General features: G+C 36.8%; 2 protein-coding genes across 3 annotated transcripts in view; both read right to left on the bottom strand.

Moving 5' to 3' along the window:
• Nucleotides 1–1,729: 1,729 nt before the first annotated feature.
• atp5pf (ATP synthase peripheral stalk subunit F6) lies at nucleotides 1,730–5,108 on the bottom strand. 2 transcript variants are annotated; one of them, XM_081361863.1, is made up of 4 exons: nucleotides 5,029–5,108; nucleotides 3,963–4,136; nucleotides 2,489–2,613; nucleotides 1,730–1,818 (listed from the first exon to the last, which is right to left on the bottom strand). In XM_081361863.1, exons 2-4 carry the CDS (start codon nucleotides 4,130–4,132, stop codon nucleotides 1,787–1,789), a joined length of 327 nt encoding a protein of 108 aa, XP_081217989.1. In that variant the 5' UTR covers nucleotides 4,133–4,136; nucleotides 5,029–5,108; the 3' UTR covers nucleotides 1,730–1,786. The 2 variants fall into 2 exon arrangements, with proteins under 2 accessions (XP_081217989.1, XP_081217990.1); XM_081361864.1 differs by having other exon boundaries at nucleotides 3,963–4,168; nucleotides 5,029–5,093.
• Nucleotides 5,109–7,088: 1,980 nt separating this feature from the next.
• Nucleotides 7,089–16,045, bottom strand: part of appa (amyloid beta (A4) precursor protein a) — a 49,562-nt gene continuing 40,605 nt past the window's right edge. The window contains exons 13-17 of the mRNA XM_081361852.1: nucleotides 15,823–16,017; nucleotides 14,226–14,279; nucleotides 12,634–12,716; nucleotides 11,723–11,869; nucleotides 7,089–10,201 (exon numbers count right to left, since the gene is read on the bottom strand). Coding sequence (XP_081217978.1) covers nucleotides 10,100–10,201; nucleotides 11,723–11,869; nucleotides 12,634–12,716; nucleotides 14,226–14,279; nucleotides 15,823–16,017 — 581 coding nt within the window. The 3' untranslated portion in view covers nucleotides 7,089–10,099. The remainder of the gene's footprint in view (nucleotides 10,202–11,722; nucleotides 11,870–12,633; nucleotides 12,717–14,225; nucleotides 14,280–15,822; nucleotides 16,018–16,045) is intronic.

Below are 16,045 nucleotides of genomic sequence, written 5' to 3'. Positions count from 1 at the left end.
GCTGTGCGTGTTGTTACTTTGAAAATGTTTGACACTATTTTATCAACACCAAACAAAATCATGGTATCATGTAGTTTACCTTCCTAAGATCATAGTTATGTGTAAACCAAATATTTTGAGGTTTTTTGAGATTTTCAGGTCTTAAGTAGGGATTTTTTAGAAATAGTTAAACATTACATCATTATTCAGTGATTTATGATGGGGGATCGTGTGGAACCAGTCTTCAGGGATAAACACACACACACACACACACACTGATGATGAACACGCATGTTTCACACTGTGATTCATTACACCAGTTTCATTACATTCCAGAGTTTTCTAGCACATCTCCTTTACTAATAATTAATGTATTTACTGTAGTGCCAGTTCTGAACAGTGTTAATCATGATTGTGATTTGCTGAGATTTTCAGGTTTTAAGGGATTTTTCATAGGATATTACATCATTATTCAGTGATTTATATTCAGTTGTTCAACTTAATTTACAATATATCACCTCTCAGGTTTTCCATTCCACACGCGACGCTTTGAGAAACAAATCCTGTTTATTTTGTACATACCGATATGGCTTTTCAGTGCTAATTGATTAATATCTTTAAAGACAGACCAACTTTTGACTCCAAGGTTTTTAATTAATGTATTCATTGATATTGACTTCTGTTCAGGCCATCAGTAAGTATTCAATAATATTTTAAAGTCCCCTGTAGTCAATAATTAAACTCATCTTTGATCACCAAAATGACATATTTAAATGTTTTTTCCTTGAAAAAAAAAATATTCATGGCTTAAAATATCTTGAGTATAACTCGACACCCTTGCTTCATTTAGTATGCGCGGCTCCATGAATATGCAAATGAGCCCCGCCTCCACTCACTCAGCTCAGAGATCCACTGGTTGACGATCACATTGTGGTCTCACTTTAGATTACAGTCCAATTCTCACTATTAACTAATTATGAACTAAATTCCTTATGACTGCTTATTAATCGTTAGTAAGGTCGTTGTTAATTTTAGGGATGTAGAATATGGTCATGCAGAATAAGGCATTAATATGTGCTTTATAAGTACTGATAAACAGCCAATATCTTAGTAATATGCATGATAATAAGCAACTAGTTAATAGTGAGAATTGGACCCGAAATTAAATTTTATTAAAACCTAAACTATTTGGTAAGACTTTTCAGGTCTCGTTTGAATATAATGTAGTTATTAACTCATTATTAATAAAGTTATTAATCATTTTATCCCTTAAAACTCATCTTTGATCACAAAAAAGACATATTTAAACATTATTTCCATGAAAAAAAAATTGTTATGCCTTAAAATGTCTTGAATGTAACTCGACACCCTTGCCTCATTTAGTATGCGTGGTTCTATGAATATGCAAATGAGCCCCGCCTCCACTCACTCACTCAGCTCAGAGATCCACTGGTTGACGATCACACGTTGATCTGATTGGTTACAAGGTAGTTTGTGACGTCAGAAACACGAGCGATTTCAAAGCGTGTTTTTGAGACTGTCTTTGGTTCACTGCAGTTTTAAGGAGGAAATACTCAGCAATGCTGTCGACTTTTGAGTTTAAACATGGTTTGTCTTAAAGCAGATTAAAAACACCACATAAACACAAACAACATTAACAGCTGGATTTTCACTACAGGGGGACTTTAATAACATTTTACATGAACGTTCAGGAGAGCGATTCAAAAACCTGGACATCACAGACACAAAATGAGTTTTGAACCAAAGTTTGTTTATTAAATATTGTGTAGAGATTTCCAGAAGTTGATCATTTAGGCACCACCTCCTCCAGTGCGGGTTCTGAGGAAACAACAACACACATATCATTAAACAAGCTAACGGCTAGTTCAACCGTAAACCAGTAAACCTCCGACATGTCATTCATCCTGATCAGCTCACGCATCCAACTTCAAACTAGTTGTACAGAGATGGCGGAGCAGTGTGTTGATTAAGAACGCCAACTTTTGTTGAATTTATGAGAAATCTACAGACGCAAACAGACAAAGTGTAGAAAAATAAAGACCTAAATGTGTATTTCGGACTTTTTTTCACCACAAGTCTGAAAGAAGACATGTTATTGAAGACAAATATCCAAAAATCTGCCAGCCGTGTCTCGCCTTAAACTGTGGCATTATTTTGGAGTGTGTGAGTGTGTGTTTCTGCCGCTAGTTTTCTGAAGTGGAGTGGTGAAACGCTGCGGAAGAGACTCCGGAGGTGAAGTTCATGCGTTCATACAGTGAGACGCAGACGAGTGTCATGTGTATTTAATAGCGCTGGGTGTCAATTCAGATGTTCCAATTCAATTCGATTTCGATTCGCAAGCTCTCAATTCGATTCGATAAAGATTCTCGATTCAATTTTCGATTTCTAGGAACTATGAAAAGGTTCCTCCGGAGTGAAAGCCCCTGGTGTTCTTGGATCTTATGTCAGTAGTTGTGTTTAATCCTGTGCTGAACGAATCCAGGCTCACCGGGGAACTTGAACTGGGGGAACTGGGTGAGATCTCCTCCGCCGTACAGGCGCTGGAGCTTCGTCAGCTCATCCGTCAGGTTCTTCTGATAGTCTGGACCCGCTTCAACCACTCCACCTGAGGACCTGACACACACACACACACACACACACACACACACACACACACACACACACACACACACAGAGAGAGAGAGAGAGTCAGCCAGTGGACAAAACTAAAGTCAGAAATATTCTTATCTTGCCTGAATGTAGGTAAAAATGTTTCTTTTTCTTTTTTTTAATCTTAATTATTTTTCTTGTTATGTCTTGTTTATATAAATGTATTCATGCATTTGTTTACTGCTTGATTTATTGATTATTTGTTCATTGCTTATGTAATGATCAATGCTTTGGCAATACTGTACAAGACAAGTCATGCCAATAAAGCCAATTAGAGAGAGAGAGAGAGAGAGAGAGAGAGAGAGAGAGAGAGAGAGAGAGAGAGAGAGAGAGAGAGAGAGAGAGAGAGAGCGAGCAAGCGAATGAGTGAGTGTGTGAGTCAGTGAGTGAGCGAGTGAGTGAGCGAATCACTGAGTGAGTGCGAGTGTGTGAGTGTGAGTCAATCAATCAGTGTATGATAGTCAGTGAGTGAGTGAGTGAGTGAATCAGTGAGTGAGCAAGCAAATCAGTGAGTGAGTGTGTGAGTGAGTGAATCAGTGAGTGAGTGTGTGAGTGAGCGAGTGAGTGAGTCAGTGAGTGTGTGTGAATGAGTTAGTGAGTGAGTAAGCGAATCAGTGAGTGAGTGAGCGAATCAGTGAGTGAGTGTGTGAGTGAGTGAGGGAGTGAGTGAGGGAGTCAGTGAGTGTGTGAGTGAATGAGTGAGTGAGTGAGTGAATCAGTGAGTGAGCAAGCGAATCAGTGAGTGAGTGTGTGAGTGAGCGAATCAGTGAGTGAGTGTGTGAGTGAGTCAGTGAGCGAGTGAGTGAGTGAGTCAGTGAGTGTGTGAGTGAATCAGTGAGTGAGTGTGTGAGTGAGTCTGTGAGTGAGTGAGTGAGTGAGTGAGTGAGTGAGTGAGTGAGTGAGTGAGTGAGTGAGTGAGTGAGTGAGTGAGTGAGTGAGTGAGTAAGCGAATCAGTGAGTGAGCAAGCGAATCAGTGAGTGAGTGTGTGAGTGAGTGAGGGAGTGAGCGAATCAGTGAGTGAGTGAGTGTGTGACTGAGTCAGTGAGCGAGTCAGTGAGTGTGAGTGAGCAAGTGAATCAGTGAGTGAGTGAGTGAGTGAGTGAGCGAATCAGTGAGTGAGTGTGTGAGTGAGTCAGTGAGCGAGTGAGTGAGTCAGTGAGAGTGTGAGTGAGCAAGCGAATCAGTGAGTGTGTGAGTGAGCAAGCGAATCAGTGAGTGAGTGAACGTGAGTGAGTGTGTGTGAGTGAGTCAGTGAGCAAATGAGTGAGTGAGTGAGTGAGTCAGTGAGTGTGTATCAGCTGGATCAACACACTTGCTCTTGGAGTTGTACTCGCGGATCTTGTCCAGGAACAGCTTCTGCACGGGATCCAGGTCTCTGGTTTTGTTGAAGAGCACAGCGGAGAGACCGATGTTCCTGCGCAGCGACACACTCACGGCCGAACGCAACAGAGACGACAGCCGGAAGAGCCGATGAAGAGCCATGATGCTGCCGGAGGGACAAACACACACGGACAATCACTGACAGACACACACACACGGACAATCACCACAAATACTCCGTTGGGCGGTTTATCGTCCCGGAAAAAATTGGGACTATATTACTGTCATCTTAAAGGAATAGTTCACATAAAATCCCATGATTTTTAATCCATACAGCTGCATGTTATATTATAATACTGTCATGATGGATGAAGGTTTGGGTGAACGATCCCTTTAAAACCATTTAATGCCACCGATTATATAATGACAAAAAATTCAACCTTTTCAAATAACTTTAAGAATATTCAAATAAATTACAAATTCTCCATAAAAAATAAATGCACCTTTGTTAAAGTGCGATCACAACATATTTGAAAAACATTGCAAACACATAAAATGTAATTAAAAATTAATGCGTTTTGGTTTTAATATTTTTGATACCCGTGTGTATGGAATCCCATTTCTGCTACATTAGACATAAAAATCATGCTTTGATAAATCTTAATTACAACATTATTGCATACTAAGTTATAACCATGACTTATGATGCCATAATTTCACATGTTTGTGTCATAAACATTTTCTATACATTTGTGCTAATTCCACAAATCCTTATTTACATGATACTACATGGTACTTATGTTTAATAATCAGGGGACTTTGACTAATCTCTCTCGCTGATGTTTAATTAACGCTTGATTATCATATTAATTCATATCTTGAGTTTTAAAACGTTCATTAACACCAGTGACTCGATTGATGACATTGAGCTCACGCGCAGTAAAGCGCTAAGTTACTGCTGTTTAAAACACACACAAGAGTTTATACACACAAGCATAACAATTATATTCTCATTTTCATTCGAAACAAACAACATAAAGATTAATATCACGTCTAACCTTGTGTTTGACACCCGATGCACAGAAGAACAGATGACGCTAAGTGCTTCCGAGTCACCGCGCGTGCTTATGGGTATGACGCACCATTCACTACCGGTGTTATGACGAATCGGGTCCTCCCTTGAAATTCTCCATCAACTTTGATCATACTAAGTACATACGAAAGTTATTACTTTAAAATATCGTTCAATATCGTAAAATAGGCTATACAATATATAATTTTCTGTTTTGTGAAATAGCGAGGCCTTTCTTTTAATTTTGTGTGTGTGTGTGTGTGTGTGTGTGTGTGTGTGTGTGTGTGTGTGTGTGTGTGTGTGTGTGTGTTTAAATAGTGATTTGGCCATTTATATATATATATATATATATATATATATATATATATATATATATATATATATATATATATATATATATATATATATATATATATATATATATAATTAGCCTATTTAAAAAAAAAACATATATGAGGAATATTGATATTTAGACAGCAGAGGGAGACAGTGTTTATATCGCAGACTGTAAAGGTTTATTCAGTTTCTGTGCAGAGAATGTACAAAAGTGATGTGGAAATGATTAAGCCGTTATATATGGCGGCAATATGACAATTAATAACAGAAATGTAATCGATCATTCAAATAAAATAAAATCATTAAGGATTCTGTTCACGTGAAGACTAAATACTGACTTTAAATTTATCTAAATATATTAAAAATATGTATAAAACATGACATGCCACTACAAGGATATACAAAGAGATGAACACATTGAAATACAATGAATATGTAAATATGATAAAATAATAGCAGGCATGTAATACCTGTGGTAATAAATATTCCCAAATAAAATCATAACCTGAGTATTCTGTTCATGTGAACACTAATTTCTAGTTGATTTTTTATATTAATTTATAGCGCGCGCACACACACACACACACACACACACACACACACACACACACACACACACACACACACACACACACACACACACACACACACACTACCGTTCAAAAGTTTGGGGTCACTAAGATATTAATGTTTTTAAAAGAAGTCTCTTCTGCTCACCAAGGCTGCATTTATTTGATAAAATATATATTGTGAAATATTATGACAATTTAAAATTACTGTTTTCTATTTTAAAGTGTAATTTATTCCTGTGATCAAAGCTGAATGTTCAGCATCATTACTCCAGTCTTCAGTGTCACATGATCCTTCAGAAATCACTCTAATATGATGATTTGATGATCAAGAAACATTTATCATTATTATCAGTGTTGAAAACAGTTGTGTACATATTTCATGATGCTGAAAAGAACAGCATTTATCTGAAATCTAAAGCTTTTGTAACATTAAACTCTACCGTTCTAAAGTTTAAGGTCAGTAAGAATTTTAATTTTATTTTTTGGGGGAAATAAATAAAATAAATCAATACTATTACTCATCAAGGATGAGTTAAACTGATCAAAAGTTACAGTAAAGACATTTATAATGTTAGAAAATATTCTATTTTAAATAAATGCTGTTCTTTTGAACTTTCTATTCATCAAAGAATTTAGAAAAAAAAAATTGTACACAACTGTTTTCATCATTGATAATAATCATAAATGTTTCTTGATCATCAAATCATCATATTAGAGTGATTTCTGAAGGATCATGTGACACTTTGATCACAGGATATAAATGACAGTTTAAAATATATTAAAATAGAAAACAGTCATTTTAAATGGTCATAATATTTACAATATTACTGTTGTTGTTGTTGTTTTTAATCAAATAAATGCAGCCTTGGTGAGCAGAAGACACTTCTTTTAAAAACATTAAAAATCTTACTGACCCCAAACTTTTGAACGGTAGTGTGTGTGTGTGTGTGTGTGTGTGTGTATACACATACACACACATACACAAATCTAATTCCACATGCTACTATCCATTTATTTATTTTGTCCACATCTATTTAAACTACTGCACACTTACATTATAAATGTAATTGAAACTCATATTGCAATCCTGTCCATACAGTTTGATCTATTACTACAAACGAGCCACGACACAGAGTCTGTATGTACATTCAAAACTTTATTTATGGAATACAGTGTAGAAAGCGCAGTTGTTCTCCAGTCAAAGCAAATGATACACAGAAAAACATCACAGAAAGAACCTCATCATCTCTGAACCACAGCAACCCACACTGATAATTACCCATGATGCATCACTGATCTGAGAACAGCAGTGCGAACGACGCGTGACGTCATCGCTGAGACGATTCTGTAAACGATTATGACATTCATCAGACGCGTTTTGATTATGGATTATGAAACTTTGATAAACTGTAAATGCTGGATGCCACATAATCATAACCATCGGTTTATGCTGGTAATCTGATAACCAGCCACACATTCGGTCACGTGACGCTTTCTACAACAAGAGGTGAGAGTGACAGATGCATCAGAACACACGAGAATCTCCAACAAATCATATTTCACCCCAAAATCAAAAGAACAATATATGCAATAACATTTTGCAAGATGCCTATTCATATTTTTTTTGCATTTTCATATTTAGTCAATTAAGCACAAATTCTCATTGTAATTCAGGACATGACAATAAATTAGCATTAAATCAATTCAGTTCTGTACAAATATTACCATAAATACTATTTAAAGAGGCTATATGTCGGCATTATCATAAACATAAGCTTTCATTTCATGTGCTACTAAACGGAAGAGAGACTCACGGGAACGTAACCGTCACATCCTTTGATTTTCCCGGGAAAAACGTCCCGAGTCCTTCACATAAACATCAGTCTAAAGGCTATAGACAACCTAGGGATCGGGGAAGGTCTTGTTTTTTTAAGTTTCGTTACAAACTGTTCACACATCAGCAATAAAAAAGCGATAAATACATGCAAATTCGTACATATAGCCCCTTTAAATAATATTTAATTATTTTTGTTGCATTACAGTAATAACAATTTGGGGTGAAATTAAATAAAATGTTGCAATGCAAAACCATTTTCTTTTGATTTTGCAGTGAGATAAAGGTGTTTCTCTCAGTAACACAGAGAGAGAGGGGAGAGAGAGAGAGAGAGAGAGAGAGAGAGAGAGAGAGAGAGAGAGAGAGAGAGAGAGAGAGAGAGAGAGAGAGAGAGAGAGAGAGAGAGAGAGAGAGAGAGAGAGAGAGAGAGAGAGAGAGAGACATCTGTGGATACAGTGATCTGAGAACACAAAACCGACTGGATACAAACATACAGAAAACGGCCCGAAAACCCGCCCGCCCCCAAACACCCGCTTAAAAAACACACACAACCACGAGTCCAATGGAAAATCGAAATTAAATAGCAGTTTATAAAGAAGGAGTAAATAAATCTCTGATATGCATAGGACGAAAACATTAAAGACAGTAAATGTACATCAACAGCCACCGCTGGATCTCAGCCGGATAAAAAAATATTCAAATAAAGAATGGGTTAAGTTGCATCAAAGCAGAAGCCAATAGAGTTTTGTGTGCAACTCAAATCTAATTTTCACAAGTTACTGTTTAAATTCTGCTAAAATGTCTATACATGAGAAAAGACCAAGATCCAAATAGCAGATTTTCTTCATCATTTTTTCTATCATGCACTACATAGTTACAACTAGTTTTTTTTTTTTTTGCATTACTTTAAGATTGAAAACAAAAACAAACAAAAAAACACTTTTTTTTGGCAATTTCTTTTTTTTTAATTATTCTTTTTTTTCTTGAAAAACAAACCAGAAACAAATCAAACAATTTCAAGATCTCATTCAGAAGGACATCTATTTTACCACTAGATTTTTCCGTGATCACCAAACGCAGCGCAGCTGCAGTCAATGTGTGATGAAGAGATGAAGTGATGAAGAGGAGGGAGAGACGGGATGAAGTCTCGGACGTTCATCCCTCAGATATCCCAGTGTTTCACTCGTTTAGTAGTGCGAGAGAGAGCAGACGCTGCAGTGGACACCACAACACACTCAACTGTGCATTCAATTGAAAAATTAACAAAATCTGACAGCGTTAATCTGATTGTGTTCGTGTTTAATCGGCCAATGGGAGGTCATGGTTGAAAAATCTGGAGTGAATTCAAATTTGAACTATGCCTTCAATCTGATTTGTGGTTTGAATATGAACAACTATAATGATGCATTCAAATTGATTTTTGGATTCAATTTGATTTGAACTTGAACTGAATTTGAATCATATGTTCAATTTGATTTGAAATCAATTTGAAAGTTTGCCCTCAAATCTGGTTTGTAATTTGAATTGGAACTGAATTTGAATTATGCACTCAATCTGATTTGGAATGAATTTGAATTATGATTTGTGATCCGAATTCAAAGTGAATCTGAATTATGCATTGAATTTGATTTGTGATTTGATTTGAATTGTATTTAATTTGATTTGTGTTTTTGAATTTAATTTGAATTATGCATTCAGTCTCATTTGGAATGAATTTGAATTATGATGATGTGATCTGAATTCAAATTCAATCTGAATTATGCATTGAATTTGATTTGAATTGTGTTCAGTTTGATTTGTAAATTGAATCATGAGTTGTGATCTGAATTCCAATATTTAATCTGAATAATGAATTCAATTTGATTTGTGATTTGATTTGAATTAAATCTGATTTGGAATGAATTTGAATTATGATGTGTGATCTGAATTCCAGTTGAATCTGAATTATGCATTCAATTTGATTTGTGATTTGAATTGAATTTGAATTGTGTGTTCAATTTGATTTGTGTTTTGAATTTAAATAATGTGTTCAATTTGAATTGAATTTGAATTATGCGTCCCGATTTGATTTGGAATGAATTTGAATTATGCTTTCAGTTGGATTTGCGATTTGAATTGTGCATTCAATTTGAAACGGAATCTTCAACAACCTGAAACTGACCCCAACCGCATTAATCTGATCATGTGACTGTCCGTCCAGCCAATGAGAGGTGGTCTCTCACGGGAACTGGCCAATGGCAGACGAGATGCTTGTGTCAGGTGTCCTCTGCAGCGTCTGGAGATGAGGAGGGTTCGGGTGGGGGTAAGTTACGCCATCAGTTGTGGATCTGCTCGAAGAACTTGTATGTGGGGTTTTCATAGCCGTTCTGCTGCATCTTAGACAGGTGACGTTCCTCCGGGGTCACGGCAGCGTCCACCTGTCAATCAAATCCATTCGCATTACACACCTGCTCACATCTACAGTTGACCTATCGGTAAGCCCCGCCTCTCGAACGCAGATAAGCCAATGGCAGTTGAGTATCAGTTGCACGGGAACTCGGACATCTTTAGGTTTCAGCGGCATAGAGAAACATGGGAAGATCCGAAGCTCTCATCGTTTTGATGGCGTTTATGCTACAAACATGGTAAAACGATGTGCAGACGACGCTGATTCACAAGTTCACACCTTGTATGTGACAAGGTGTACAGCAAACAAGCTAAAAAAAACAGAAATACGTTTTTATAAGCTGTCGACCCCAAAAAACGAGACAAAAGTGGATACAGGCAATTGACCCTTCGCAGGGAGTTTGATTGACAGGCGATCTGACCAATCATAATCCGCCATTTTTGTCCGATAAAGCAGTCAGGAGAGTTAGTAGATTAACGTCTATCCACGGTTAAAACAACATACCTTCTGATGTTCATTCACGTTTATTTGATGCTATAAATGAACTAGAAGGAAGAGATGATCGGTTCTCGAGCGGCTTTAACTGAGGCGATCTGTCACGACACATTAAAGAGCCACAGAACGCTATTTATTGTTTATATCTCTAAAAAAATGACCAAATTTGAAAGTTGAGACTTTGTTTGAGATCAAAAGTAAGCTGGTCTGTCCTGTCTCAGTGTGTTCAGTGTCCTCTCTGCTCCGCAATACGTGTTTCACTGTGTGAGAACATGGTGTGTGTGAGAGAGGCGTGGCTTGTCAGACATAGTAACAGTAACTAAAGGGGGCGGGGCTTTGCAAACGGTCAATTGAGACAGAGCGTAACGTGTCATATTACTCTGAGAACTACTGGGGGGGAACGTAATCGGCGACAGGTTAGCTTAGAGAAAAATAATATATAAAACTGACATTTGGATATTTCACTTACCAGTGACAAAATGTTTACTGTGCATAGTGAGTGTCAGAATCCCACAATTTACTCATTTGTTCCAGCCTGTATCCACTTCTGTCTCCTTAAACGCTCGTTTTTTGAGGTCGACAGCTTATAAAACTTATTTCTGGGTTGTTTAGCTTGTTTGCTGTACATCTTGTCACATCTTTTAGACATTGTTTTGTTTTTTTGTTGTACGTCAGAAATACGAGGATGCAGTTTCACACAATACAGAGTCAATGGAGACGGTTCTCAGTTAGAGCGGTGTGTGTTAGCGGCCCCTAAGTTAATAACTAATGATCTTTACAACGGAAGTGAATCAATCAAAACTAACTTTATCTGGACAATAACTTTATTCTAGATCTGCTGTGAAGCCTAAACACTCTCTGTTACTGTAATCTCCTGTTATCACTGTAAAGCTGCTGTGAAACTCTATATTGTTAAAGCGCTGTATAAATGAAGGAGACTCGACAAGGCTTTCACTCTGAGAGCTCTCACTGTGAGACAGTTAGCAACTCTGTTTGTTTGTCCGAGTTAGCAACCGTAACTAAGGGGGCGGGGCTTACCCATCTAATTGGCACTGACCTCAATGATCCCGTGGTGGATGGACGTGTACTGTTTCTTCCTCAGCATCACCAGGGTGATGACGATGATGGTTGCTATGACAACGCCTCCGACCATCAGGCCAATAATAGCTCCCTTATTGGAGCTCACGTCCTCGGCGAAGAAAACCTGAGCGCCGGAAACAAGAGAGAAGAGCAGATTACAGGCACTGTCCTCTCAGCGGCGTCAGGGTTTCTAAAGATTTGATGAAGGTTTTAAATTTAAGACTTATTTAAGACCAAGAAACAGACATTTCAGAAATAAACTGAAGGGAACTCAATACAATAGAATATCAATATGCTCTCTAAATGTAAATGTTTATGGAGAAACACTTCAGAGTTTGAAAATACATCTTCCAACAGATATGTGGTACTTTTTCATTCATTTTTCAAAAAAAGAAAAAAAGAATAGAAGAAAAAAAAGAAGCTTGAATCGGTTTGCTCAAAACCTCTACAATATGGAAATAATGTAAAACAATTTTTTTTGTTTTCTCTGAAATGACTAATGCAAGAACAAATATCTACAAATGGCTCAAAAAAAATCAGCTTAATGTAGAAGTTTTGACATATTTATTCACTCAATTTTACATTTCCATCTCACGTAAATGTATCTTGTTTAGATATTTGTATTGGAAAGCATGCATGCAACATTTAATGCCACGACTTTATGAATTTAAGACCATTTTAAGGCCTCAATTTATGGAAGTGCAAATTAAGAGTTTTTCAATAGGTCTTAAAAACTTCCACAAATTAAGGCCTTAAAATGGTCTAAATTAATATATTCAGTCGCCATGGCAACATAACCCCCAGGGTTTCTGCGGGTTGCGTTGCCATGGCGACTGAATCGTGCAACACATCGTTAGCTAGAGTACTGTGATGCGAGCGTGTACGTACCAGTTTCTGGTGGTAAACTTCGCTGTGTCTCTCTTCGGCTTCCATCCGCAGCTCAGGAATGTCATCCGGCTTCAGTCCAGACACTGAACGACAACCAGAGACGCAAATTTAACATCGCAAATAATGCACTGGAGCGAGTGGCGTGTTGCATTAACACCAAGGACTTACAAAGAGTCTTTAGCACAACTATAGTGATAGTGACAGAGGAACGAAATCGTTGGGATTTTTTCCCGCTGATGAACGATTAAAACATCGGCAATTCGATAATTTGAGTCATGCGTTCAATTTGAGGTGAACGGAATTAGAATTCATTTCAAATCTGATTTGAAAATAATTTGCAAGTTTGTCTTCAATTTGATTTGGAACAGCCAATCAGAATCTTGCTTTAAGAGCTCCAGCATTTAAAGCGACAGACGCCATAAACTGCACAATTATAATAAACAGAACGATATCGTGCGCTGGTGTGGACGCTAATATAGTTATCCGTCTTGGTATAGGGCCTTTACGAATGTTTTTATTCTGACACGTTTCAGATAGTGTTCATTTTGTCAGCTATTTTTATTTATTTAGTTTTAGTCTAAGTTCTGGGTCAAATATACTATTTATTCAACCTTGTCAAGTTTTAGTCGAGTAAATGTGTTGATTTTAACTCAATGAAAACTTAGTCACATTTTCATCAAGCTGCATAATGGTTAATTATTTGTTTGACAAAAAAGCTGTTTAATTTAATATGATTAAAAGATAAAAATGATGTTGTATGTCTTAATTTGATTGCCAGAAATATTAAAATACACCACAGAATTTCTGGGGGGGAAAAATCATTTAATAGAAATGAAAATATATATATTTTTTAAATTAATAAATTGTAGTTTTTATGAATTCAATTAATTAGACATGCTTTTTTGATTATTAAAATTTAATTAAACCATGAATATTTAATCCAAAAAACTTAAAAGAGAAAAAAAAGAATTTGAGAAAAAAAAAAAAACCTTATTTCATAGGGCCCTAAACATGTAATTTAACTAAATGAACTTTTAATAACAGTAATACATTTTATTTGTAATGCACCTTTCTCAAAGCGCTACAACATGTTCAGAACAAAATAAATCAAACAAGGAAAATATCATAAATTACACAATAATAAATGAACTATTTTAATTAATTGTTGTTAAATTGTATATGTTTCATGATTTCAATTAATTAGACATGCTTTTTGATTACTAAAATCTAAATGAACCATTAAATTAAACGGGGGGGAAATTAATTTTGGAAAAAATAAAATGAAAATGAAAACAGGCTTAATTCATAGATGGAAATCAGAATTTGTGGAAACAGAATATCGTCTTAAACTGAACTGAATCAGGCAATCAGATTACGGCATTTACATGACTCAACACTAATGGAAATATTGCCATATTCAGATTAATATTCTGCAAGTGTTTGTGCTCATGTTTGTGTTTTATAATGTAACGAAATGTGCAGTAAACGTCACTGAATTCACAGCCATGTGGAACAGATGTGAGGTTTACATTATGAAACACAATTATGAGCATATGTTAAAAATATGAAAAATATTCCATGATCACACGTACCTGGTCGTGTCGGGAAGCCTCGGTCTGCGACGGGTCGGGCATCGACCGGCTCAACTGCGGAGAAACAGGAGCATCACTCATGCACTTCATATTCACATCAACACAGGAGGAAAAGAGGCTTTTTGAGGATTCATCTGACTAATAAAGCTGAGCGCCATTCACACACACACCTAGCACGAACATAAGGATTAATATTGCTCATTGTTAATAAATAACTGTTTCTGATGCACGAACAGTTTTATAAACTATTGTAACCTAATTTTCCTTGCATGCACATTAAAGAAATTATATTTTATTTAAGAACAATTGCTTCAAAAGTTAATGCACTTTAAAAAGTGAACGTCATTTCATTTCAATAAAAGATGTGATGCTTGATTTGGTTTATATTTGGTTATTGCGCTCGCTTGTGCCCTCTTGTGGGCATAGGAGACAATACAGTACTTTTTTCCTCTAACATTAAACGGATAGTTCACCCAAAAGTGAAAATTAGTCCATGATTTACTCTCCCTCAGGTCATCCTAGGAGTATTTTACATTTTTCTTTCAGACAAATACAATCAGAGTTATATTAAAAAATGTCCTGGCTCTTCCATGCTTTATAATGGCAGTGAATGGCCATTTCTGTTTTGAAATCCATAAAAGTGTATCTATCCATCATAAAAGTGCATCTGTCCATCATAAAAGTGCATCTGTCCATTATAAAAGTGCATCTATCCATGATAAAAGTGCATCTATCATCATAAGTGCATCTATCCGTCATAAAAGTGCATCTATCGGTCATAAAAGTGCATCTATCATCATAAAAGTGCATCTGTCCATCATAAAAGTGCATCTATCCATGATAAAAGTGCATCTATCATCATAAGTGCATCTATCCGTCATAAAAGTGCATCTATCATCATAAAAGTGCATCTATCCGTCATAAAAGTGCATCTATCCATCATAAAAGTGCATCTATCATCATAAAAGTGCATCTGTCCATCATAAAAGTGCATCTATCCATGATAAAAGTGCATCTATCATCATAAGTGCATCTATCCGTCATAAAAGTGCATCTATCATCATAAAAGTGCATCTATCCATCATAAAAGTGCATCTATCCATCATAAAAGTGCATCTATCCATCATAAAAGTGCATCTGTCCATCATAAAAGTGCATCTATCCATCATAAAAGTGCATCTATCCATCATATAAAAATAAAATGCACTTTTATCATGGATAGATGCACTTTTATGGACTTCAAAACAGAAACGGCCATTCACTCCCATTATAAAGCTTGGAAGAGCCAGGACATTTTTTAATATAACTCTGATTGTATTCGTCTGAAAGAAGAAAGTCATATACTCCTAGGATGACCTGAGGGAGAGTAAATCAATCATGGGCTAATTTAAATGTTTGGATGATCTATCCCTTTAAGCATTGCCTTTACAATTCAAATTTTGCTAATGATTAAGATAGAACTTTGAATTGAGCTTTTCAGCCATTTTGCCAGCCCTAGAGAGCAGACTGGTAATGAATTGCTGATCAGATCTCAGTGTTCCTGTGACAGCGGGTGTCGGATGGCAGCCGGGGCTGCTGGGATACGTCCAGCTCGTACCCTCGTTCTGTGTGTTGGGCTGGTTGAAGCTCTCGGGGTGTATGAAGCCGAAGCCCGGCGAGTCCTCGGCCGGCAGCAGGTCCAGGCTCACGGTGCTGTCCGGCATCAGCGCGTCGTTGCCGTAACTCACCCGGACGTCACTCTGCAGGTTAGCCAACTGAGCCGACATCTCCTGCTGCTCGCGCTGCAACAGCTCTGAGACACACACACACACACACACACA

This window comes from Scardinius erythrophthalmus (assembly GCF_964197995.2).
Source record: "Scardinius erythrophthalmus genome assembly, chromosome: 3".
Classification (NCBI taxonomy): domain Eukaryota; kingdom Metazoa; phylum Chordata; class Actinopteri; order Cypriniformes; family Leuciscidae; genus Scardinius; species Scardinius erythrophthalmus.
Note: the sequence above shows the minus strand (reverse complement) of the source record. Positions and strands in the feature narration are given on the sequence as shown.

Bases quoted from the DNA above. Each gene is read 5' to 3' on its own strand.
- atp5pf (XM_081361863.1), bottom strand. From the start codon at position 4,132: ATGGCTCTTCATCGGCTCTTCCGGCTGTCGTCTCTGTTGCGTTCGGCC. The intron at 2,614-3,962 runs GTGTGTTGATCC...TGTGTGTGTCAG, and splicing joins GAGTACAACTCCAAGAGCAA to GTCCTCAGGTGGAGTGGTTG. The intron at 1,819-2,488 runs GTGAGCCTGGAT...TTGTTTCCTCAG, and splicing joins CCCCCAGTTCAAGTTCCCCG to AACCCGCACTGGAGGAGGTG.